Source organism: Oncorhynchus keta, chromosome 31 (genome assembly GCF_023373465.1).
Source record: "Oncorhynchus keta strain PuntledgeMale-10-30-2019 chromosome 31, Oket_V2, whole genome shotgun sequence".
In the NCBI taxonomy this organism is placed as follows: Eukaryota; Metazoa; Chordata; class Actinopteri; order Salmoniformes; family Salmonidae; genus Oncorhynchus; species Oncorhynchus keta.
In genome coordinates, this window is record NC_068451.1 from 21,518,505 (window position 1) to 21,545,439 (window position 26,935).

A 26,935-nucleotide genomic window follows, 5' to 3' on the forward strand; every position below is an offset into this window, starting at 1 on the left:
CATAATAGGTGACTGACTGGTTGCAGCAGGAAGGGATTGAGTTCTGAAAGAAAGAGTACAGAAGTAGAATATGGAGAATACACCAAAAACGACTGATTATAAGCTTTAGCCGAGTGTAGTCTCTGTACCTTGGTCCAGTGTAGGGTGGCCAATGGGTTCCCTCCCTGGGACACACAAAACAGCTTCAATGTGGTCCCCCTCTTCACCAGGCCTTCTCTGTCCAGGCCCTGGATTACTGGATTCTGGGGTGGGACTGATGTTGAGAGGGAAAGAGAGAGATGAAACAACATCTTGGGAAAGAACGACAGAAAGTAAAGAGAGAGGAAGAGAGGGAGCAATAGAAAGAGAGAGGGAGAGATGAAGCACCAGAAACAGAGAAGATGACAGAAAGTAAAGAGAGAGGAAGAGAGGGAGCAATAGAAAGAGAGAGGGAGAGAGAGAGGGAGAGATGAATCACCAGAAACAGAGAAGATGACAGAAAGTAAAGAGAGAGGAAGAGAGGGAGCAATAGAAAGAGAGAGGGAGAGAGAGAGGGAGAGATGAATCACCAGAAACAGAGAAGATGACAGAAAGTAAAGAGAGAGGAAGAGAGGGAGCAATAGAAAGAGAGAGGGAGAGAGAGAGGGAGAGATGAATCACCAGAAACAGAGAAGATGACAGAAAGAGAGAATTGAGAGGGTGAGAAATATGCACTGGGATGAGCGGACACTTGGCTTTATGAGCAAGGGAGCATCCTCTCTATTTGTTGAGACAGGGCCAATAAATTGGCAACATTTACCCTGACTGCAGAGTAAGGGCTCTAGCTCTGATGAAAGCATTAAGTATTAAGGGAGCAGCCAGCTAGATCGACTCCATAAAGCAAAATAACAGATGTTTAAACAGTAATAAAGCAACGTTTGGAAATATGAATAAATTACATCCTTCCTGAATAAAATATACAGCGTAAAATAAATTAAGGGAGGACCAGCCTTTGTTATTGCTGCAATGAGTTTGGGAGCGCGTGCAGCGCAGGCGGCTGGCTGTATGTGGACCCTGGGCCGGCATGACAAATTGCTACCTCACTAACAATCTGGCTGGCTGAAAATGGACACGGTGCTCCAGGCTTTGATGGGCTGGCTTGCTGAGTAAGGACTACTGTTGCGGTGGTCGACGGGTTCTGCAACATTAGCACTTACTGTGGAGGGATGTTGTTTAATACAGAGTGGAGAGAGAGAGAGAGAGAGAGAGAGAGAGAGAGAGAGAGAGAGAGAGAGAGAGAGAGAGAGAGAGAGAGAGAGAGAGAGAGAGAGAGGGAGAGAGAGAGAGAGAGAGAGAGAGAGAGAGAGAGAGAGAGAGAGGAGAGAGAGAGAGAGAGAGAGAGAGGAGAGAGGAGAGAGAGAGATCCTTCCTGAGAGAGAGAGAGGGAGAGAGAGAGAGAGAGAGAGGGAGAGAGAGAGAGAGAGGAGAGAGAGAGAGAGAGAGAGAGAGAGAGAGAGAGAGAGAGAGAGAGAGAGAGGAGAGAGAGAGGGAGAGAGAGAGAGAGAGAGAGAGAGAGAGAGAGAGAGAGAGAGAGAGAGAGAGAGAGAGAGAGAGAGAGGAGAGAGAGAGAGAGAGAGGGGAGAGAGAGAGAGAGACAAGAGAGAGACAGACAGACAGACAGACAGACAGACAGACAGACAGACAGACAGACAGACAGACAGACAGAAAGAAAGAAAGAAAGAAAGAAAGAAAGAAAGAAAGAAAGAAAGAAAGAAAGAAAGAAAGAGGGAGGGAGTGAGAGAGAGGAGGTGTAGAAGCATTTCCAGTTCTGGGCGGTGGTTGAAGTGTAGGAGATAGAATAGGACAGCGTCTAATGCAGAGGGAGATAGATAGAGACAGTATTTCATATGGACGGCTGTGGATAATATGGCGGGGGTGGAAGGAAAGGAAAGAGTAGAATGGGAATGTTCACCATTGGGTGTCTTCAGTAACAGTAGCATTTAATCAGCAGCTGATTTAGACCTGGGACAGAACCAGGTGGGTGGACTCCAGAACAATCAATTACTGAAATTGATCTACAAAATATTGAGGAACAACTCAAACTAGAAAACAATAGGCTGGGTTGCCAAATTGTTTCAAAGATATACTGTTTGTCCAAACAAGACAAAGGGTAAACAAGGAAACGATCCTTTGAGATGTTAAATCACCCACACCTAATATGTTGTGTACTGTATGTTCTACACTGTAGGAGATGTTATGGTCTCACAGTCCTGACAATTATATTTAGCATCAGTAGAGTTTAGAATTTGGGCTTGAGTTTCATTCCCAGGCTCCTCTGATCAGTATTATCAGAGTGTAACAGTTGGGCTTGAGTTTCATTCCCAGGCTCCTCTGATCAGTATTATCAGAGTGTAGCAGGCTTGAGTTTCATTCCCAGGCTCCTCTGATCAGTATTATCAGAGTGTAGCAGGCTTGAGTTTCATTCCCAGGCTCCTCTGATCAGTATTATCAGAGTGTAACAGTTGGGCTTGAGTTTCATTCCCAGGCTCCTCTGATCAGTATTATCAGAGTGTAGCAGGCTTGAGTTTCATTCCCAGGCTCCTCTGATCAGTATTATCAGAGTGTAGCAGGCTTGAGTTTCATTCCCAGGCTCCTCTGATCAGTATTATCAGAGTGTAGCAGGCTTGAGTTTCATTCCCAGGCTCCTCTGATCAGTATTATCAGAGTGTAGCAGGCTTGAGTTTGAGTTTGGATTGCACTGATGCCAGAGGAATTGACATAGTTGAGTGGGTTGAATGTGACAGCAGTAGAGACGTTGATGATTTCATGTCGACCTCTAACACTCTTAGAGCCGACTCTTTTCTCTGTATACATCAATGATGTCGCTCTCACTGCTGGTGATCCTCTGAACCACCCCTAAGCAGACGACACCATTCTGTATTCTTCTGGCCCTTCTTTGGACACTGTGTTAACTAACCTCCAGACGAGCTTCAATGCCATACAACTCTCCTTCCGTGGCCTCCAACTGCTCTTAAATGCAAGTAAAACTAAATGCATGCTCTTCAACTGATCGCTGCCTGCACCTACCCGCCTGTCCAACATCACTACTCTGGACTGTTCTGACTTAGAATATGTGGACAATTACAAATACCTAGGTGTCTGGTTAGACTGTAAACTCTCCTCAGACTCACATTAAGCATTTCCAAAATTAAATGTCTCCAAAATTAAATCTAGAATTGGCTTCCTATTTTGCAACAAAGCATCCTTCACTCATGCTGCCAAACATACCTTTGTAAAACTGACTATCTTACCGATCCTTGACTTCGACAATGTCATTTATAAAATAGCCTCCAACGCTCTTCTTATCAAATTGGATGCAGTCTACCACAGTGCCATCCGTTTCATCAACCAAGCCCAATATATTACCCACCACTGCAAACTGTATCCTCTCGTTGGCTGGCCCTTGCTTCACATTCGTCGACAAACCCACTTGCTCCAGATCATCTATAAGTCTTTGCTAGGTAAAGCACCGCCCTATCTCAGCTCACTGGTCACCATAGCAGCACCCACCCGTAACACGCTCTCTAGCAGGTATATTTCACTGGTCACCCCCAAAGCCTATTCCTGCTTTGGCTGCCTTTCCTTCCAGTTCTCTCCTGCCAATGACTTGAACGAACTGCAAAAATCACTGAAGCTGGAGACTCATATCTCCCTCACTAACTTTAAGCATCAGCTGTCAGAGCAGCTCACAGATCACTGTACCTGTACATACAGTAACCCATCTGTAAATAGCCCATCCAACTACCTCATCCCCATATTGTTATTTATTTATTTTTGCTCATTTGCACCCCAGTATCTCAACTTGAACATTCATCCTCTGCACATCTATCACTCCAGTGTTTAATTGCTAAATTGTAATTACTTCACCACTACGGCCAATTTTTTGCCTTACCTCCCTAATCTTACCTCATTTGCACACACTGTATATTGCTTTTTTCTATTGTGTTATTGATTACACGTTTGTTTATTCCATGTGTAACTCTGTGTTGTTGTTTGTGTCAGACTGCTTTACTTTATCTCGGCCAGGTAAACGAGAACCTGTTCTCAACTAGCCTACCTGATTAAATAAAGGTGTTCTCAACTAGCCTACCTGATTAAATAAAGGTGTTCTCAACTAGCCTACCTGATTAAATAAAGGTGTTCTCAACTAGCCTACCTGATTAAATAAAGGTGTTCTCAACTAGCCTACCTGATTAAATAAAGGTGTTCTCAACTAGCCTACCTGATTAAATAAAGGTGTTCTCAACTAGCCTACCTGATTAAATAAAGGTGTTCTCAACTAGCCTACCTGATTAAATAAAGGTGTTCTCAACTAGCCTACCTGATTAAATAAAGGTGTTCTCAACTAGCCTACCTGATTAAATAAAGGTGTTCTCAACTAGCCTACCTGATTAAATAAAGGTGTTCTCAACTAGCCTACCTGATTAAATAAAGGTGTTCTCAACTAGCCTACCTGATTAAATAAAGGTGAAAAAATAATAATAATAAAACACTCCAGGCTGAGCATTGGGATTGAGTCCCCAGTAGGTGTGAGTTTGCTCGTGGTTGAAAGTCTCCCCTCGGAGTGGTTGCTCAGTGTGAGGATGTTTGCCCCAATGCCAGCCCGGGGTCGGGGTCCACACGTGGCTGGAGAAGGGAATAAGGAAAGGTAAAGGTGTCGGTGAGTCCATGAGGTAAGGAACAACACACACTCACAGTATACATTCATCACCAGGCTGGTCTCCAGGGCCCTAGGGAGAGCCGGGTTCTTCGCACGACACACCAGCTCCCTCCCGTTGTCCGAACTGCTTAAGAACATGAACCTGCAGGGGTGGGGAGTGTGTGTGTGTGTGTGTGCAATGGAGGGGTGTGTGTGTGCAATGGAGGGGTGTGTGTGTGCAATTGAGGGGTGTGTGTGTGTGCGATGGAGGGGTGGGTGAGGAGCGTGGGGGAAAGGGGGTCATGGGGAAGGAAGGATGGAAGAGAAGAATAGATGATGGATAACATTAAAGGTCATGGCTTAACATAGGACAAATCTCGGGTCTGGATATCAAGAGCATTATAACCCCGCTAAACATCACAACAATGTGGGCATTATACCTCCAGACATATGACAAACCCAAAGTCCACCATGTTATCTAGATTCATCTCCAGATTTAAAAGCTCCTATACAAAATATGGTTGCTATTTATAACCACTATCTACATATAAAGGATTTAGTTGGCGACCAGGCTATTCTGCGTTAGAGCTGAATTATCTTCTTAATACCTTCTACATCGTGTTTTTGCAGATGACAAGGGGTTATTATCTTTGGAGCTGGATTAGACTCATCTGCAGCACTGGTGAATGTATGTATGTACCACCAGGTGAATCAGATAGGATTGCATCTGTCTAGCAACTGAAAGGTAATTCTGTGTCTATAACAAAAGCTCATTTGATTTGACACAAGGCACCGAGTGACAGTTTACAGTCGGCACCAATTCATTACACTGTACTGTAGTTCTGTGGGAATGCAGAAGTGCTTCAATTAGGGATAACACACACACACACACACACACACACACACACACAGAGAGAGACACACACACACACACACACAAGACAGAGAACAGGAACACATACTCTTTTGTAGCGTGTGTGTTCTGGAGCTTGTCCTCAGAGCCAGACATAGGGAAAGACTCTACACCTGTCAGCTCAACTCCATCTGAGAGAGAAAGAGGAGGGGGAGGAGGAAAGAGTGTGTGTTAGAGACAACAAGGCCAGGGTGTTTGTTTTTTCCCCACCATTTTTACAAAGATACTTTTTTGAGTTGGGGGTTTCGACGTTTTGGAAGATGGGCAGGGACTTATCTGTCCTGACGTTAGGGGGAAGCTTGTTCCACCATTGGGGTGCCAGGACAGAGAAGAGCTTTGCCTGGGATGAGTAGAAGCAGGCACCTTGTAGGGGTGGGAGGAACAAAAGACCAGAGGTGGCAGAGTGCCAGGGTTGGGGTGTAGGGTGTTTGACGAGAGCTGATAATCAGAATAGGGGATGTGCTCTACAAAAATGAACGAATGGCAGGGAACAAGCACGATTGCGCATTAGATTGCCTAGTTAAATAAAGGTAAAACATTTATTGAAAAAATATGACGCCTTCTCAGTATGGATGATAAGTATTACGATATTTGTTGCTTACTGCATGTGTTATACTAACCAGTAAATTCTAACTAGTATGTAGTACTATTAGTACACAGTATGTTGTTTTAGTAAGTAGTAGGCAAGACAGATTTCACACACGGCCATAGTTTTCAAATGTCATTGTAAAAACAGGACATTGAGATATAGTGTACTACAATTATAGTGTAGGTTGAAACATGTCTTTGCAAACATGTTTTTCCCTCAACTCAGTACTGATTCACATTTAACGTCTCTGCTATTCCTAATGGAAAAACATGTATGTACTAGCATTATTAAGTTTGTGTGCAGTGGGTTGATAGCGTACTTGGTGACCTACCTTTAAACAGAGTGATCACTGCCTCTGGTTTGCCGTCTGGAGCGATGCATGTGACCATGTAGCTTTTCCCTGCTACCCATGGCTCTGTGGTCTCCAGCTCAAAGTAAGGTTTAGAGGGAGGAACTGAGGGGAGAACAGAGGACTGGTGTCTATAACAGTGGTTCTGGGTCGTCGTAAGAGATATACAGTACAGACTAGGTCTTGACCAGAATTGGTGATTCTGTTTACAGATCACAGAAAAATATGATTTTGGTCATTAATGCATTAAAAACATTTGAGACCCTTAGATGTTGAAGAAAGACAGTTGTACCAAGCCAATAAGGCAGGTTCTGTTATATTCCTGGAGAATCAGTGGGTCCATATCATTAGTGTGGTGTACAGTAGATAAGACTGGGATCTGCATACAGAGATGGGTTGGTGATGAAAGGAGACAGATGATAATCTGTGTTAGCGCCAAACAGTTCTCCTCTCAGATCACCCCCCAGCTGAATACATGCTTACACAGCAGATCAAAGCACTTCCCACTCCTAGTTCTCTCTTCCCACCCTCTCTTTCATTTCTTTCGGACCATGCAGGAATTCAGAGAAAGAAAACTTTGTTGAAGAGAGTGGAAGTTATTTGGACGGGAATTCAGAGGGAAACTGTCACCAGATGTGCTAATCAACAAACAGGCTTCAGCACAACTGTCATTTACTCTGGACACATGATCATCTACTCCACAACAAACTGTCACAGAAGAGGGTAAAGGAGTAGGGACATGGAAAGAGGAGAGGAAAGAGATCTTTAAACTGTTATTTTACCAAGCAAATGCAAGCTTTCTGTGAATGGGTGAGAGCCAGCATAACACACAAGAAAAAAAGGTCACTGCTACTTTTCAACAGATATCAACTTACAGCATGGTTTCGTGAGAAGAGAGAGGCAGATAGAGAAGCAGAGTGAGGATGACGAGAGTGGGAGAGAGAGAGAGGGAGAGAGAGAGAGGGAGAGAGAGAGAGAGAAAGAGAGAATGGAAGAGTAGAGGAAGAAAGAGAGACAAACAAGCAGCTATTGTTTGTTTATCATGCGAGTCATCCAGGGGAAAAGCTATATGTTTCATCAAGGGGTCATTCTGTCATCCGCTGCTGAATGCTGACATAAATCCAATGGTTATGGCTGGATAAACAGTCAGCCAGATAGTTTCTCTCCTCTCCTTCAAATCTGGGTAATTCACCTAGTGCCACTGGGAGGAGCTGTTGCTGTGTGTAGTAAAGTAGTCCTATTGGCGCCAGCCCTGCTATTGAGACAGATGAGATCTGGCTGCAGCTTCAAACTGATTTCATGGAAGCAATTGGATCTGTGTGGACTGTGATGGGTTATCCTGAGCACTGCAGAGGTGAGCACTGAAATAATGAGATGCATTTGTTTGTGTGTTTTTTCCCCCTCCCTCACCAGTCTCCACTCCCCGGGATGCTTGGCCGATGACTGGGCCATGTGTCTATTGACAGGCTCCTGCACGCTCAATCTACTCAAACCCACATGATTCACACGGCTGCATCACTTGTTGTGCTCCAGGAGAGTCTCGCCATCTAACATATCTCCTAAAATAAGAATGATGATGTTCGCAAACGAGCTGGGCAGGTATGTCATTTCTTCTCTCTTGCTTCCTCTCTCTCACTCTCATGCTCGCTTCCTCTTCCTATCTCACACTTACTCCATCATCCCCTATTCCCCTTCCCCAGCCCTAGCCAACCCCCTTCCTCCATCTCTCTCTCTTTCACTGCTGTTAAATCTGCAGAGGGAGGTGCAGTATAGTGGAGGGTGTGCTGTAGCTTGTGATGGGAATGAGAGCCCCGTATCCACCACAGCCACTCAGGTGGACCATGTGACCCCCAGCTGAGTTCCCCCCTACTACCTCCCAAAACACACACACACACACCCCCCCCATCCACACACACACACACATACATACACCCCCCACACACACACACACACACATACACAAATGCATGTTCACATGTGCACAAACATGCACAGTCATGCATAAACACACAAACTCATGTGCGCACACACACACACACCCACTCTCAACATAGACAAACATGCAGACATGCTGCTGCCATGAAGGCGAGAGACAACGAGACGCAAAATTCCATTCATTAGACAAATATAGACGGATGGATGGATGGAAAGGCGGATAAGAAGCAGATTAGCCAGACACACAGCGATAAGCACACACACACACACACACACACACACACACACACACACACACACACACACACACACACACACACACACACACACACACACACACACACACACACACACACACACACACACACACACACACACACACACACACACACACACACACAGAGAGAGACAGAGACAGAGAAAGAGAAAGAGACAGACAGACAGATCAACAAGTCTGAAAACACATTTGCACACACAGACCCTGACTGAATCCCCCTGATCTATCTTGATTCAGGTAGCTGTGTGCCTCTGACACAGCAGGTGGTCACCATACAGTAACTTCATAGAGAACACAAAGCTCCTCTGATCTGTTTGAATAAAACATCTGATCAACGGGAAACAGATAAACAAGAAGGCACTTTAAAGAGCCTGTGTTTTTTGCTCAGAAATTATTGCCATCTGTGAATTACAATTGTGTTTTTTTGCAAAACTCTATATAACCATTGTTTTGCTGGAATGGAATGTTTGTAACCTGTATATTTGACTCAGATATGTGGTTGTCTCACCTCGCTATCTTAAACGCACTTACTGTAAGTTGCTCTGGATAAGAGCATCTGCTAAATTAGTAATACAGTACATTTAAATGTACTTATTTGTTATATTTGGCTGTGTAGAACCAAGCAGTACTACTTATTTATATGAGAGTGAGGCAGATTTACAGCATTTTGCCTCCAAAAACATGATTGTTTGTCACTCTGACAAGAAACCATCAAATTATATTTTAAACAAATACCTGTCAGTCATTGAACAACCCCATGCCATGATTAGATAAACACACCAATCTATTTCCTAATTTCTTTAAACATTAAAAGCTCATTTAGCAACATTTTTGAAAATGGATATGTATCTTTTTGGAATGAAACTCTTCATGTGCAGACACACTAGATCAAACCAGACATGCATTCATGCACGCCGCACAGACACACGCACACACTAAGGACTCAGGTGTGTGAGCTTTGAGGCTGAAAGCCATTGAAGCGGTCCTCCCCTTTCATCCTCCTCCCTCGTTCCTCATCCCTCTCCTCCACTCCTCCGTTCTCCCCAGTGCTGAACAGTAAGCGAAGCAGGTGTCCAAGACAGAAATAGGCCTCAGTCAGTCCTTCTCCCCCTCATCTTTCACATTACATAAGAAACAACATCTTACTCAACAACCCCCACCTCCATCCCCTGTCACAAAGGCACAGCATCTTCCCTGTGAGTGAGAACTGGATACTAGAGACAGACGAAACAACAACAGAACACTCACTAGCTTTTTGACCTGGCCTTGAATGCCACATCTTTGACGTTATTGAGCAATAAATCGTAAAATCCTTCTCATATCCGCAGCACACCACATACCTAGCTAAGGCTCATTTTTTGGTCCGCAGCCTTGGGCAGCTAGTACCTGTTTGCTCACTGTGCTGAAAAAGAGGGCCAATTTCACAGGCAAATAGAACAAAGGTATACCCATTGAACAAAGTCACTCTGCCTTCCATTCTGCTTGTGTAAATGCCCCCGTTTATGACTTGCTGCATTATTCATAAAGAAGTGCCATAACATGAAGGCTCATTGTGCAGTATACTCGCACCTCTAACTGTTGTCTCTAACCCCCAACCAACACTGATAACAAGCTTAAACACCCCCCTTTCCCCCAATCCCCGTCTTCTCCCACAGAAATACCTAACTGCAGCTTAACTGCATGAGTAACGTATTCTTAAAAACGGGACACATCAAACAAAAACATTTAGAATATTATTTGCAGGATCCGGATATACAGGCAGGCCTGTGCTTAGAGAGAGAGCGAGAGCGAGATGAAGGGAGACAGAGAGAGAGAGAGAGAGAGAGAGAGAGAGAGAGAGAGAGAGAGAGAGAGAGGAGAAAATGGAAAGAGGGACTTGTTAATTAATAGGATTATATGGTAACGCTAATGGTTTCAAACAAAAGACAGTGGATGTGTCAGGTGTTCTGGTATTCTGACGGGCGGGGGCCGGGGGTATAAGTTTCGGCGGGAGGACGCGGGGGTGGTGGAGAGGTTGTTTTTGTCATGGATTACTTGCTGCGGCTTGATCTGCCTATTGCCGTAATCCCCTATCTGAACTCGGCAGGTTAGGAAAAACACACAGGAATTATCTCGCCCCTGATAGAAATGTCTCAAATGTCTCTTTGTTGGCCCGCTGAGAGGACTTATTGACATTTATGTGCCTCCCTCTCGACTGTTCGATGCGTGTGGTGATCCGTCCTGAATTAGCTGGTGATGATGATACCCACAATCCACCACTCCGACCTGGGGGAATCCAACTAGAGAGCAAGGCTCACTTTTCTTTTGGTTTTACATGATCTTTCTATGCTTTCTCACTCTCTTTGCATTGCTACCTCTATCAGGATAAGGTAAGACCCAGATGCAATCCTTGAACAAGTAACAATGTTTATTACAGCAACAGAGGCAAAGGTACAGGATGGCAAGCAGGCTCAGGTTCAGGTCAGGCAGAGGTTGGAAATCCAGAAAGGGGCAAAGGTACAGGATGGCAAGCAGGCTCAGGTTCAGGTCAGGCAGAGGTTGGAAATCCAGAAAGGGGCAAAGGTACAGGACGGCAAGCAGGCTCAGGTTCAGGTCAGGCAGAGGTTGGAAATCCAGAAAGGGGCAAAGGTACAGGACGGCAGGCAGGCCCAGGGGCAGGCAGATGGTCAGGTTGGCAGATTCAGGATCAGGACAGGCAAGGCAAGGCAAGGGTCAAAAACCAGGAGGGCGAGAAAAAGAGAGGCTGGGAAAAGACAAGAGCTGACAAACAAGACGAACTGGCAACAGACAAACAGAGAACACAGGTATAAATACACAGGGGATAATGGGGAAGATGGGCGACACCTGGAGGGGGTGGAGACAATCACAAAGACAGGTGAAGCAGATCAGGGCGTGACAACTTCTATCTCTCTTTTCTTAAAGGAGATAGTGCGATAGTGTTTTGGTTGGCTGACTGGTAAAGGCTGTCTGTGTTATCATGGGAGCTGTGGTAGTCTGGAGGAACTCTTAACTCATTGGAAGGCTGTCAAGCTGTGTTACTCATTTCACTCACAGTACTGGCTTTGGTTCTAAACCAGTATTACAATAATAACACATCTGATTCAACTCATCAACTTATATTAAAACCTGTGATTAGTTGAAGCAAGTGTTTTAGTGTTGTTCTGGAACAAACGTCTGCACACCTCTGGGTCCCCAGGACTGACGTCCACTGCTGTTGCAGGATTTAGATTAGTCTGTGGCCTCAGGCTGGTCTGTCTGCCTGTCTGATTGTATCAATATATCCATCTGTCATGGAATCAGTTGGAAAACATTCAGGGAAAATATGCAGGGATAGCAGCTGGGAAGTGTGGGAGCATTAGGATCTACGCATGTTGGACTGACAAGAGAGTTGAAGGTCTCCTCCAGACAAACTATTACACTACAGTCTCCTGACACCCTGAGCTCTCTGATCTGGGCCTGGACCTCTCTGATCTGGTGCCTCATAGGCACCTGGGTGGATAGCCTTTACGTATTGGGAATGAGTGTGTACACACCCACCCAACAACACACTTCACGTCACAGCAGTGATAAATGTGGGACTGAGTCCTGCTGTAGCTGCAGGTGTATAAAGACGGAGCTGGTTGGAACAGGGGGAAGTGTAGAGAGAGCTGGGGTTCACTCCCCCTTCCTTCCTTTCTCTCTCAGTCTCTCCCATTGATGTCAGAAAAATCTGCTCCCTTCCCAGGAGAGCGAGAGAGGCAGTGAGAGTCACCAAGGCAACACCCCCCACCCCAGCACCCCGGTATACACAATCCATGGCTCCCAAAAAGAAAGAGCGAAAGAGCGAGAGATGGAGAAGGGGAAATAAATACACCGTAGCAGGAGAAGAAAAGCTCTTTCAGAGTCACCATGCTCTCCACATATGGCATAGCTCCCAAAAGCAAGGAGACAGAGAAAGCCAGCGCAGAGAGAGAGAGAGAGAGAGAGAGAGAGGGGGGGGGACGACAGAGAAAGCCAGCGCAGAGAGAGAGAGAGAGAGAGAGAGAGAGAGAGACAGAGAGAGAGAGAGAGAGAGAGAGAGAGAGAGAGAGAGAGACAGAGAGACAGAGAGGGGGAGACAGAGAAAGCCAGCGCAGAGAGAGACAGAGGGAGACAGAGAGGAGAGAGAGAGAGAGAGACAGAGAGAGGAGAGAGAGAGAGAGAGAGAGAGAGGAGAGAGAGAGAGAGAGAGAGAGAGAGAGAGAGAGGAGAGAGAGAGACAGAGGGAGAGAGAGAGAGAGGGAGAGAGAGAGAGAGAGAGAGAGAGAGAGACAGAGAGGAGAGAGAGAGAGAGAGAGAGAGAGAGAGAGAGAGAGAGAGAGAGAGAGAGAGAGAGAGAGAGAGAGAGAGAGAGAGAGAGAGAGAGAGAGAGAGAGAGAGAGAGAGAGAGAGACAGAGAGACAGAGGGAGAGAGAGAGAGAGAGAGAGAGAGAGAGAGGGAGAGAGAGAGAGACAGAGAGGAGAGAGAGAGAGAGGGGGAGAGAGAGAGCAGAGAGACAGAGGAGAGAGAGAGAGAGAGAGAGAGAGAGAGAGAGAGAGAGAGAGAGAGACAGAGAGAGAATGAGAGAGAGAATGAGAGAGAGAATGAGAGTATGCTGTTCATCATAAAGTGACAACAGGCGGCCTGGTGTACTCACACAATTACATCCATTCCTTCCCACGTCTGTGTGGATACTTCTCATTCACTCCCATTCTATTATGATTTACTTACCCAGGAGCTACTGACACAGAGCACCATGAGTGGCTGTTACGGACGGAGGCTCACACACTGCTTGTGTGTGGTCCATAGAATCAAGAACATATCTCAATTGTCATATTTCTCTGTTGTGTGCGATAAAGGAATAATCTTAGATATGTCCTGCAGTTCATGGTCATGGGATTAGCAGATGGACTGTGCAACTGTTGGGTTGGGGTTACTGTATTCACCTTGCTGTCTGCCTCTCTGCAATTCTGCAAACATTTTGCAATTCACAAATGAGATCGTCCTCTGTCATAGAGAGTGAACGGTGTCCTGATGAGACAGCAACTTTTCTGACTGAGCCAGGCGAAATCAGAATCATTATTATGGATGTATCCAAAGAATGTTCAATGGAAAAAACTCAAACAAAAGGAAATACAGCTCGTTTGCTGTCATTTCAATGGCAGAGATTGACGTGAATCTGTTTTCGGTCGATGGCGAACAAACAAAAGACAAGAATGTTAGCCAGGCGGAATGGAAAGCATTCTTTGATTGCATAGCAATGATGGGAAAATATTTCCTTTGGTGGAAGGATGAAATAGTATGAATTGACTTGTGAAAATAATGTTTTTAATGAGAATATGTCACTCATTATTTTAATATGTTGGTAAGCAGTATATTAAAGCAATAAGGAACCTTCCTGGGTTTGTGGTATATGGCAAATATAACTCCGCTTTCGTAGTACCTAAGAACAGGTATACTGGCCATATACAGTACCACACCACTTCAGGCCTTATTGCTTAAATATCCAAGAAGTAACAAAAATGGCCACTTTATGTTATTGTACTCTGTTTATGTCCAAATAAAAGGAAGAAATAGGTTTAATCTCTATAATTTTGAGCCCAAAATAAGCCTAAACAGCAGACTCAAGGTGCATAGCAACAAATAACACATTGTGTCAAGGACAAGGACCTGTAGATTACAGGTTAGGATGTTCAGTGTGTGGCTGAGCTCCTGAAGATTTTCATACATTAATGTCATGCTTTGTCTTGAATAAGATGACCCACCACCCGACGTGCCCCCCTGTGGAGTAACAGTGGTTTTGCTCACTCTGCACATTGATCCACGCTGTATGGGAGATGATTGCCCGGCTGCTCTCGGACTGGCCCACTTGGCATTCGTAGGGGGCGTCGTCCTCCAATTCGGTTTTCTCGATTTGGAGATAGTACTGTCCTGGAGTAGAGAGAGACACAAAGACAGTAATTCATGTTTTAATGACACATTATGTTGTAATTGTGAAGCTTCACACAATGAACTGTAATTACAATGAGAGGTGGTCCATTTAGTCTCTACCATTCACTCTTCACCTGAAATAGCTCTCTTTGTACACATCTATGAACATTTACTACCAAGCCCCTGTGTCTCCATGGGGAACTGGGTCCAAAAAGCACTGAGCTTTGAATTACCTTCAACCGAGGAAACATGGTTGAATGAACACAGATGTTTTGTGTGGGAAATTAAAGACTTGAATATCTGTAATGCTGCCAGATGGTGTGGTTGGTACAGAGCTGTTATAATACTGTAGATTCAGCGTAATGTTTGCCTGCATCATTGATACCTATGGGGAAACAGATTCTCGGATTCTCATTTATCAGGCACCAAGTTGAAGCCCTTCAAAAAGAGGAGAGAGAGAGTGGTATTGACTACCGACCACTGTGAGAGAGCTTGGTTTCCACACATACTGAGGAGGATCTTAGCACCAGATTCACACTGGAATTCCATCTGTTTATAACACAAGAGGCTTTAGTCCAATTCAGTAAATATTTTCTCTAGCGTCGTGTACACGAATCCGGGGACATTTGGCTTGCAACTTGGTCTCACACCCTGTTGATTTACCATTAGGATACTTTGGTTTGGAAAATAGCACACTAACCAACGAAGAGGGATAGCTGTGTGGTGTATGAAGTCTGACTCCAGATCTGTCATGTTGTTCTATATTGGTGGGAATATGGTATGTATCGATTGAGGAGGACAGACAAAGTACCTCTCCATCTTTATTTCTCTCCTGATAGTGTTTCACCATCCACGGGTTAATATGTTGACTGATGCAATTAAACGTGTGTATTATAGGATGTTTGGGGTCTGGGAGGCTTCTTCCTGCTCTGTGTTGCACTCTGACTCACAGTGTACTAACATGTATAAAATAACATATTGGTGTGACAACCTCCCAGTCCTAAAAAAGGACTCATCAACAAAGTTGGCAAGATAATTAATACCAACCAGCAGCAATTTTCACATCTATGCTATCATACATCGGGAAGACTTCGAATTATGAATAATTTCCCTCTTTCCTGAAACTACTCACCACAAATGCTGCAATCAACTTGCCAAGTGTGTGTGTGAGCGTATGTGAGAGTGTGAGAGCTCTTTCAGCGCCAACAGACATCACTGACGGTGAAAATCAGTGACAAGTATCATCGAGTGGCGTCAAGTGATAACGCTTGTGTTTTTGCTTCTATAGATTTGTGTGTGTGTGTGTGTGTGTGCAGTGCATGCCATTCTGCCTATCAGTGTCTGTGAATATGTGTGCAATTTCTAGAGTTTAGTGTGTCCCTGAATGTCTGTCAGCTCCCGTGTGCCTGTCTGCTCGTGCTGTGTGTCTCACGACAGCCAAGGCACCATGGAATAGGACCATGCGGCTCTGTGCTGGTTGATCATGAGCAAATGCAATGCTCATATTTAGGATTGCCTTCTAATTGGCGATTACTTTTTATACATGCCGTGTGCGGATCCTGCTACATACTTTTATTCTCATCTCTCTCTCTCTCTCTCTCTCTCTCTCTCTCTCTCTCTCTCTCTCTCTCTCTCTCTCTCTCTTCCTCTCTCTCTCTCTCTCTCTCTCTCTCTCTCTCTCTCTCTCTCTCTCTCTCCCTCTCTCTCTCTCCTTCTCGTTGTTTTCTCTCTCTCTCTCTCTCTCTCTCTCTCTCTCTCTCTCTCTCTCTCTCTCTCTCTCTCTCTCTCTCTCTCTCTCTCTCTCTCTCTCTCTCTCTCTCTCCTTCTCTTTCTCTCTCTCAATTCCATTTCAATTTAAAGGGGTTTGGACACACCTACTTATTCAAGGTTTATTCTTTATTTTTGATTTTGTAGTATAATTTCTAGTGAAGACATCAACACTTTGATGACACACGTGGAATCATGTAGAGAAACAACAGTCATTAATTACTTGAAGACATGAAGGTCAGTCAATCCGGAAAATGCCAAGCACTTTGAAAGTTTCTTCAAGTGCAGTGTCAAAAACCATGATGAAACCGGCTCTTATGAGGCATGCCACAGGAAAGGAAGACCCAGAGTAACCTCTGCTGCAGACAATAAGTTCATTAGAGTTTCCAGCCTCAAAAATTTCAGCCCAAATAAATGATTCACTGAGTTCAAGTAACAGACACATCTCAGCATCAACTCTTCAAAGGAGACTAAAGGAGACTAATGTGAATCAGGCCTTCAAAGTTGAATAGCTGTAACTAAATCACTACTAAAGGACACCAATAATAAGAAGAGACTTGCTTGGGCCAAGAAACAAGAGCAATGGATATTATTTTCATTCTGCCCCTGAACAAGGAAGTTAACCCCCTGTTCCTAGGCCATCATTGAAAATAAGAATTTGTTCTTAACTGACTTGCCTAGTTAAATAAAGATCAAATGTGTTTTGCTGGTGACACTGTCAGTATTTTTTAAAATTCAAGGCACACTTAACCAGCATGGCTCCCACAGCATTCTGCAGCGATACGCCATCCCATCTGGTTTGCGCTTAGTGGGACTAGCATTTTTTTTCAACAAAACAATGACCCAACACACCTCCAAGCTGTGTAAGGGCTATTTGACCAAGAAGGAGAGTGATGTAGTGCTGCATCAAATGACCTGGCCTCCACAGTCACCATACCTCAAACCATTTGAGTTGGTTTGGGATGAGTTGGACCACAGAGTGAATGAAAAGCAGCCAACAATTGCTGAGCATATGTGTCAACTCCTTCAAGACTGTTGGAAAAGCATTCCAGGTGATTGGTTGAGAGAATGTCAAGATTGTGCAAAGCTGTCATCAAGGCAAAGGTGCCTACTTTGAAGAATCTCAAATATAAAGTACATTTTGATTTGTTGAACACTTTTTTTGGTTACTACATGATTCAATATGTGTTATTTAATATTTTTGATGTCTTCACTATTATTATACAATGTAGAAAATAGTACAAATAAAGAAAAACCCTTGAATGGGTAGGTGTGTCCAAACTTTTGACTGGTACTGTATGTTTACATTGCCAAAGCGAGTGAAATAGTAATAAACAAAAGTGAAATAGACAATAAAAATGAACAGTAAACATTACACTCATTCCAAAAGTTCCAAAATAATAAAGATATGTCAAATGTCATATTATTTCTATGTACAGTGTTGATATGCAAATTGTTCAAGTACAAAAGGGAAAATAAATAAACATAAATATAAGTTGTATTTACAATGGTGTTTGTTCTTCACTGGTTGCACTTTTCTTGGGGCAAAGGGTATGTCACGCCCTGGCCTTAGTTATGTTTGTTTTCTTTATTATTTTGGTTAGGTCAGGGTGTGACATGGGGGATTTATGTGTTTGTCTGGTCTAGGGGTTTTGTATGTTTATGGGGTGTTTTCTAGTCGAGGTGTTTATGTAAGTCTATGGTTGCCTAGATTGGTTCTCAATTAGAGGCAGGTGTATATCGTTGTCTCTGATTGGGAACCATATTTAAGCAGCCATGTTCTTTGTGTATTTTGTGGGTGGTTGTCTTCAGTCTTTGTGTCTATGCACCAGATAGGACTGTTTTGTTTTGTCCACATTTGTTATTTTGTAGTGTTTATGGTCTTTGTTGAGCTCTAACCACGCTGCATGTTGGTCCTCTCCTTCAACGGAAGAAAACCGTTACAGGGTCACAAATATTGCTGCTGTGATGACACACTGTGGTATTTCACCCAATAGATATGGGAGTTAATCAAAATTGGATTTGGTTTTAATTCTTTGTGGATCTGTGTAATCTGAGGGAAATAGGTGTCTCTAATATGGTCATACATTTGGCAGGAGGTTAGGAAGTGCAGCTCAGCTTCCACCTAATTTTGTGGCAGGTGTGCACATAGCCTGTCTTCTCTTGAGAGCCAGGTCTGCCTTCAGCGGCCTTTCTCAATAGCAAACCTATGCTCACTGAGTCTGCACATAGTCACAGATGTCCTATATTTTGGGTCAGGCACAGTGGTCAGGGCCAAATAGCATTTTAGTTTGCTCTGTTTTTTTGTAAATTCTTTCCAATGTATCAAGTAATTATCTTTTAGTTTTTTCATGATTGGGTTGGGTCTAATTGTATTGCTGTCATCTCTCTCTATCTCTTATCTCCCACGCTCTCTTGCCACTTTCATTTTCCCTTTATTTGCTTCTGAGGGTGACAATGTTGGTACACGCGAGGCTATTTCACAGTCACATAGTCTCTGTAGTCACAGATGGCCTCTGTTTAGACGTCCTCTGTTAAGCCACTACCATCAGGTCTCCGTGGTAACTTCATTTAGGCCTGTGACTGTGTCCTCCATGCATATCAAGGCTATACAGTGTAGGCTTACTGCTACTATGTCTGTCTTACAGCCAATGCAATTAATCCTGACAGACGCACCGTTCACCCTCACAGTGAACAACCTGTCATTTGAAATATGTCACAATAAAGAACCATTAAATTCACACACGTCTTAGAGCAACACAATGCTTGAACTCTTGGCCCTTTTGACCTGTTTGCGTGGCTTGTGTAGGCCCTCATTCTGCGACTGCATCTCTGTGCTCCATAATTTAGACATATTCCTCATGTTCATCTTGTCCATGGGTTGTCTACCACTCAATGTTTTAATTTGGTAGCTTGTGTTCTGCATCTGCACAAGCTGTAAAAACACATGTGTTGGGCTCCTACCCATGTGTGTTATCATTTTCTGCTTCCCTGTCATTATTTCTTACCCAATTTTGATATATTGCTTTTCCCAACCATTTGCCCTTACTATTAAAATGTCCCTACTTTGTATTCAACCCTAATGCAAACACCAACCCTACCCTATGTGTCTGCATCCTGGTTCAACCGTAGCCCTAGCCTCAAACACAACCCTAAATCTAACCCTAGCTTCATGTCCACAGCCCGGCTCAATCCTGGCCATAACCCTAACCCTAGCTTCAAGTCCACATCCTGGTTTAGCCCTAACCATCAACCAGAAGCTCTCACCTCTCTTAGGGTCCCCCAACAGGCTGTAGCGAGGGAACCCCGGCAGGCTCTGTTGTGGACCCAGAAGCAGGCCATCCTTCACCCACTGGACAACCCCTGAGGGCCTCAGCACCTCACACCTCAGCATCACCGTAGTCCCCGCACGCACCGTCATGTTCTTGGGCTGGGTCCTGAACGCCTGCTGGGCCCCCACCTCCACCACACCTGAAGAAGAGAGGGAGGGAAAGGAGGGAAGATGGTGAGAGGATGGAGAGGAAAGAGGGAACAAAGGGAGGGATGGGTTAGGAGGATTGTGAAATGGATGGAGGGAGCGGAGGAGGGTGAGAAGATGGAGGGGAAGAAGGGAACGCTAGGAAGGCAGGGGATGAGGGCTCAAATAAAGAATGTAGAGCCGGGCCACATTATTCATCACATCATATGTTTTATTGATGGGAAATTGGAGCAATTCGGCTCTGCAAATGAGTCAATAATGTAATTACTGCGAATGAAACCCCTCCTCGGTCCAGGAGATAAGGAATGGAAAGGAAGAGAGGGCAGGGGGGTCCAAACAAGCCCTCGTTCACCCATTGCTTTTTCTTCACTTGCGATGTCCCTTCGGCTAATTTCTACAGGTGAGAGTAATGATATTTGGTTTAATGACGTCGTCTGTCATAGGTGGTGTGGGGGTGTCGGGAGGTGGGGGTGGGCAATCCCTCACTCCCTGTATGAAGTGAAATGCTCCGGTACACTGCACTGGTGGCTGGAAGGTAACCTTACCGCCACTCAGCCAGCCTGGGAGTGAGTGAGGTGGAGGCTAGAACAATGAGACCAGGATCACAAGATAATGCGATTGTAGCTCTGCATGCAAAGTCCTATGCTAATTAGGGGCCCTAATATATAAGCATGCATCTTATTTTTAAACTATGCAGTGGAGAGGAGAGGAGCTATTTACACCGCCTCTTTCTGGAAGGTTGCTTGAATCTTGACCCTCTTTGAGCCAATCACAAAGTTGTTTGCGAACTGCATGCTCGGCTGCGCCTCGGCAATGTGAGTGAGAGGGAGAACTCTCAGATCAAGGGGACATCAGTCACCTCACGTCAAACGTGAAGGGAAAGATTGGCCATTATAGACGACGCATACAAACAAACAGCCACAAAATCACATTTGCATATCAGTTTACATAAATGAATACACAACAATTCCGTGTACAAATGAGCAGCAAAAGGAAGTTGAAAAACAAACAGGAACCAAATGGATTCTTCTCTTCTTCTACTGCCACTGCCTAGAGAGGTGCATGGGGGATGGAAGTGGTAAGACAGGCAAACACCGTAGGCCATTGATTTCCTTTCCCCATCCAAGGATTTGGTGTCTATTTGAACGAGATAATGGCTTGGAATTATGCTATGGAGCTGATGCGGCCCACAAAGCTCTTTGGCCTTCGCTGTCACAACGAGATGGAAACAGAGGCTAGCCATACTCTGGAGTACAAGCTGAACCGCTATGAAAAGCATCTGTAATAATTGCAGTTGAAGTTATTAGTATCAAAACATTGGACAGGGTCAACAGAAAGCAGGTTAAGAGAAGATGATACCGGCCACTTGTTAACTTACTGAACAATGTCTCTCTGTTTCTCTCTGTGATGTTTTGAAAGGCAGGAGAGAGAGAATGTAAATGTAAATCCATGCTATCAGACCTCATCAACTTGAAATAATTATGTCAGCAGTGCAGTGGGATATGTTCCATTAACAGATTAGTGTGGATGATAAATATTCATTGTGATTGTTAGATTTATTTTGGAGCTGATTTACTGTATGTGTCAGTAAATGTGCTGTAACTGCATAATGATGCGATCAACACTGGAACTAGATTTGTTTCACAGAGCAAAGGCTTACAAGTACTGTGGGATTTCATGTTGATTGACGGCCACCATTTTTGAATATGATTTACAAAATAATCCGAACAGATTGTCGTTGTCGGAGGAGGTCCAGCAGCAGTAAACAGACGGTTGGAAGAACAACAACTTTGACAGCTTGGTGATTCGACAGCGTATTTTGAGAAAACGATTAGCCACTCGTCACAGCATCCTTCTCTTCTGACAATGTGTTGTCGTTAAGATGTCCTGTTTCTGCTCCCATTCAGTTGGTTTTGCTCTTCTGAGAAGCAGCTGGTACATTGGCAAGGAAGCGTAATGTTGAGGCCTGAGCACAATGTCTCATTGTATCAATGTGATTGTCGATGAGTAACAATCCAATGCCAGAAGTGTACAATGCAAGGTAAGTGAAAAGCAAAGGGTATTAGCGAGGAATAATACCTGATGTGCTGCATACAATTATCAACAACACTACAACAGTCCACAGAAACCTTGATGCAAACTCATCCATTGAGTTGAACAGAACTCTAGGTTATGCCTCTCATAAAGTCAATGAGAGCACAGTGCTATAGACTAGAGTAATGGTGTGTAACTTAACAGAAGGCCTTGCTGAGTTCGAAAGGAGACAATAGGTCCATTGTGGCAGTTTTTCTTACCCCATTGCAGAGTGAGGAGAAGAAGAAGTGGACTAGAGAAGCACGTTGTTGATGACAAACCCATCTCAAACCTCAGGCTCCAATCGTTTAATCCAGGCCCTGCGGAATCCTGAAACGACAAATCACAGAGATGACAGACAGTGAACTGTTTGTCAATTTATTTATTTTGTATTTAACATTTACTTAACTAGGCAAGTCAGATAAGAACAAATTCTAATTTACAATGACGGCCTACCGTCATGTTGGTTATGTTAGTCAAGGCTTAGTTGACTCAATGTCAAGTTTTGAGTTCCCGAGCACATACAAAGTATTCTCAAAGCGATATTAGCCACATATTGTGCTAGCTACTGTAGCTGGCTATGTTGGTGAAGACAGACTAACCTGGCTGCTGATCATTGGATGACTCTTGCATGCACTAGTGAATTAACCCATCAACAGTTTCTTAGATAAATCCATGAGTAACACTATGTCTATGTCCATTACATTCTGTTCTAATCTAACACTCCCCCTCTGCCTGTTTCTTTTGGAAAGGGACCCGATGTGCATTTTAAGTTAGTTTGCATTCAATCAACTTATCTGTCGCGGTGGAACAAATAATAGTGATTTACTTGATTGAAAACTAAACATTTTCTCATCTGAATAAACAAAATGAATTAAAAGCAACGGTTCTTTGAGGCATCTCCCCTCAGTCGATTAGTTGCACTCCAACAGGCTTTGATAAGAATTAGCTCACACTCAATTATTCCTGGCTCTCAGAAACATCAGTGCATTTCAGAGCCCCCAACATGCACTTTGAACACACAAGGGCAATTTGATCCCCCTTCACCACATTAGATGTCTGTTCTGAGCTATTAAAAACAAATCTGCCTTCTCCCCCCCTCTCCCTTTCTCTCTCACACACTATTACTCTCTTTGTTTCTCTCACTCACTCTCACTATTTTTTTCTCCCTGTCTGTTTCTCTTTCTCTCTCTCCCTCTCTCTCTCTCTCTGCCTCCCTTTCCCTCTTTCTAATACACCTTTATTAAAGGGTCAATCTGCAGTTGCTACATGTATATACATTTTTGGACTCACTGTATGCAGGACCCAATGATTCTTGAAGAATATAACTTCAATATAACTTAACCTCATGAGCTTGGTTCAATTGTCGTATCCCCTCAGAATCCCAAAACAAAAGCGCAAATGTAAACTAACACTGCATAGCCTCAAAACATGGTTAAAATTATACTTTTGATATCATGGATTGTCAGTCCCTGCTCTGTTTATGAATTTGAGAGTGGTGACATTTGTCCTGCCCAATACCTGATGAAAACATGGGTAGAGAGACGCTTTGTTTTAACCTGACCTGCTGATTGCCCCTTTAAAACACCATAAGCATTTCAACCCCGACGATGTTCATGAAATTGATTTTCCTCATACTTATTAACCATCCCAGTCTGCCCTTTTCCTCACATCTGAGATCTAAATACCAGAGAGAGTAAAGTGCTGGCTGGTTGGTTTCTATATGTGTAATGAAAGTTCCCCATGCCTTCCCTCCTCTGTTGTGGGAGTGATGCTGTTAATGCAGAACTGCACAAGTGCACAACTTGGCTGAGAGGGAGAGAGGTGAAACTGGTCTGGAGAGGAAGGCTACATGACTCAACACGTTTCTAGCGGACATATTAATGAAAAGAGCCGCAGCCTACTGACTCTGACCTCCCGTCCCCTCCCCGCACTGCCACCACCACTGCTAACCCAAACACAGGGCTTAATTAATTGGGAAAATAGGTCCGTGCACAAAATGGAGAATTGGTTCATTCTCTAGTGTGTATTTTTGTTTCGTTTCATTGTCCTTGACAATGTTTATTTTAGGGTTGGGTCAGGGCTGTGTCTGTTGGATGGACTCTGATGAAGTCATGTAAGAATTCAAATTAATGGACAAAACAATTGCAGAAAACAATCATCCAGAAAATAAATCATTTGTGCTTTATTGTCACAAACACCAGATAGGTGCAGTGGAATGTGTTGATTTCCAGGGTCAGCTATGGTAGGTTAAGTGCCTTGCTCAAGGGCATCAGCAGATATCAGCAGATATTTTACCTTGTCGGCTCAGGTATTCAAACCAGCAACACTCTAATCACTAGGCTACCGGAGAAAACCATATACACGAGTATGCATGCATGAACACATGCATGCAAGCACACACACAAACACATATTCAAAATTCACAATATGAGACACAAACAGCTAAAAAAGCAGGCCTTCAGCCCTGGCTGCTAATCGAGTTCTTGTCCTTGCACAGATCTCTGTCATTATCCATAACTAGCTCAACAAGCTTCATAACACGCACGCATGCACACAGTATAATGGAATACATGAACAATTACATTCATTCAGTATCTACAGTGCCTTCAGAAAGTACTCACACTCCATGAATTTTTCCACATTTATTCAAGTGCTATCAAACTAAATAATGTATTTGTCTAGGAAAACCTTGTACCTGTATAATATAATCTGTATTTCACTGATAACAAAAGAGTTGTATGAGCCAGGAAGAGATTGAAAACTGGTGCTCACCACCCAGGATAAGCATTGTTGTAACTTGCCTGTATAAGTCAGTAGATATTCTACCTTCACTGCTACTACAGTTTCTGACCTTGTCCCTCACTAGCTTTCCACAGATGCAAATGAGAAAGTTTGATTTGAAATTTGATTCGCTCTCGGAGACAAGTCAGTCGTTCTCCCCTCCAGGGTATTGGAGAGAGCAGAGGCATCAGGCGTGACCCCGACAGGTAGATTTTTAATGGCTTCTTTCATAACATCATCAAACGATTCAATACACTCAATCCTGGACCAATTTGATGCAAAACCCCATGAAATCACTCAATGTGCAGAAAATGAAGCCTCAACCACATGCAACCATGCAATTCAGATATGGTCCTACATCTTAATATCAGACTCACCCACACACCGCCAATCTCACCATTAACCTGTGGGCCCAATTACAGGGCCTCATAAGGGAGGTCTGTTGTGAACCCATTACACCACCGACACTCACCAGCAGAATCAGTTATAGGCCAAAGATGCAGATTAGGTTATCCACATGGCTTAATTGAACTAAAATCATTAATTGTGCATGAAAACATGGTGGCCCTCTGACAGTCTGATTAGTGTTGCCTGGATGAGCCTGCCTGCTTCTCCAGACGCAAATAGACAGAGCAAACTTCAAGCCAAGTCAAGGACGGGCAGGTGGACGAGCCAGATTGCATCAGCCTCGTCCAGCAATTTACAGTGGCAGCTGGACAGTATGTCTCCGAGAAGCTCTTCTCACCAACCTGAGCAGAGTGTCTGTCTGCTTGGCTTGGTTTCTGTTTCTGCTCTGTAGGGTCGTCAACTTCGACTCAATGTGTCTCTCTCTCTGACTCCCTCACATGTCACTTGCCTCGAGAGAAAGTTGGGAGAAAAAAAGAGAGACAGAAGGAGAGAAGACCTCCTTTCAAACTTCCACTGACTCATCCTACTGTCTCCTGAGAGCTCACAGAGAGACTGTGGTAGAGAGAGAAAAAGAGAGCGAAAGTGAGAGAGACAGTGCATCTCTCATAAAGAAGCCACTAGTCTTTGAATATGCGTAGGGATTTGCATGAGAGAGAGAGAAAAGCTGTGCTTACCTGTTGAGCAACGTCGAGGCCCCGGAGCCACTCTCTATGTCTCGCCTGATCTCACGATGTCGCTTGGAACGAAAGTGTGCAGTGTGGATAAGAAAGAATGCCAATAGGACTCTCCCACTCTCTGACTCCACATATACTGTATCCTCCTCTTCTTAGACTGGGAAAGACACAGGAGGAAGAGAGAGAGAGGAGTGTGTATGAGGGTTGGGGGGGGGTCATCTTAAGGAAAAATAGATGACAAAAAAACAGCTGACAACAAAAAAGTGATGCCACACTATTAGATGGTTTACATTGGCTATGGATAATGAGTATATTGGTTAGGGATATTAAGAATATAGGCTAGGGATAGTGAGTATATTGGCAAGGGATGGTGAGTATATTGGTTAGGGATATTAAGAATATAGGCTAGGGATAGTGAGTATATTGGTTAGGGATAGTAAGAATATAGGCTAGGGATAGTGAGTATATTGGCTAGGGATAGTAAGAATATAGGCTAGGGATAGTGAGTATATTGGCTAGGGATAGTAAGAATATAGGCTAGGGATAGTGAGTATATTGGCTAGGGATAGTAAGAATATAGGCTAGGGATAGTGAGTATATTGGCTAGGGATAGTAAGAATATAGGCTAGGGATAGTGAGTATATTGGCTAGGGATAGTAAGAATATAGGCTAGGGATAGTGAGTATATTGGCTAGGGATAGTAAGAATATAGGCTAGGGATAGTGAGTATATTGGCTAGGGATAGTAAGAATATAGGCTAGGGATAGTGAGTATATTGGCTAGGGATAGTAAGAATATAGGCTAGGGATAGTGAGTATATTGGCTAGGGATAGTAAGAATATAGGCTAGGGATAGTGAGTATATTGGCTAGGGATAGTAAGAATATAGGCTAGGGATAGGGAGTATACTGGCTAGGGATAGTGAGTATATTGGCTAGGGATAGTAAGAATATAGGCTAGGGATAGTGAGTATATTGGCTAGGGATAGTAAGAATATAGGCTAGGGATAGTGAGTATATTGGCTAGGGATAGTAAGAATATACGCTAGGGATAGTGAGTATATTGGCTAGGGATAGTAAGAATATAGGCTAGGGATAGTGAGT

At 43.9% G+C, this 26,935-nt stretch overlaps 1 protein-coding gene across 1 annotated transcript in view; it reads right to left on the reverse strand.

Annotated features, from left to right (window-relative positions):
- nphs1 (NPHS1 adhesion molecule, nephrin) overlaps positions 1-25,982 on the reverse strand; it is a 59,568-nt gene extending 33,586 nt beyond the window's left edge. The window contains exons 1-8 of the mRNA XM_052489937.1: positions 25,834-25,982; positions 22,189-22,297; positions 19,684-19,887; positions 14,527-14,649; positions 6,491-6,613; positions 5,620-5,701; positions 4,714-4,820; positions 129-253 (exon numbers count right to left, since the gene is read on the reverse strand). Of these exons, the coding sequence (XP_052345897.1) occupies positions 129-253; positions 4,714-4,820; positions 5,620-5,701; positions 6,491-6,613; positions 14,527-14,649; positions 19,684-19,887; positions 22,189-22,252 (828 nt within the window). The 5' untranslated portion in view covers positions 22,253-22,297; positions 25,834-25,982. The remainder of the gene's footprint in view (positions 1-128; positions 254-4,713; positions 4,821-5,619; positions 5,702-6,490; positions 6,614-14,526; positions 14,650-19,683; positions 19,888-22,188; positions 22,298-25,833) is intronic.
- Between the last annotated feature and the right edge of the window lie 953 nt (positions 25,983-26,935).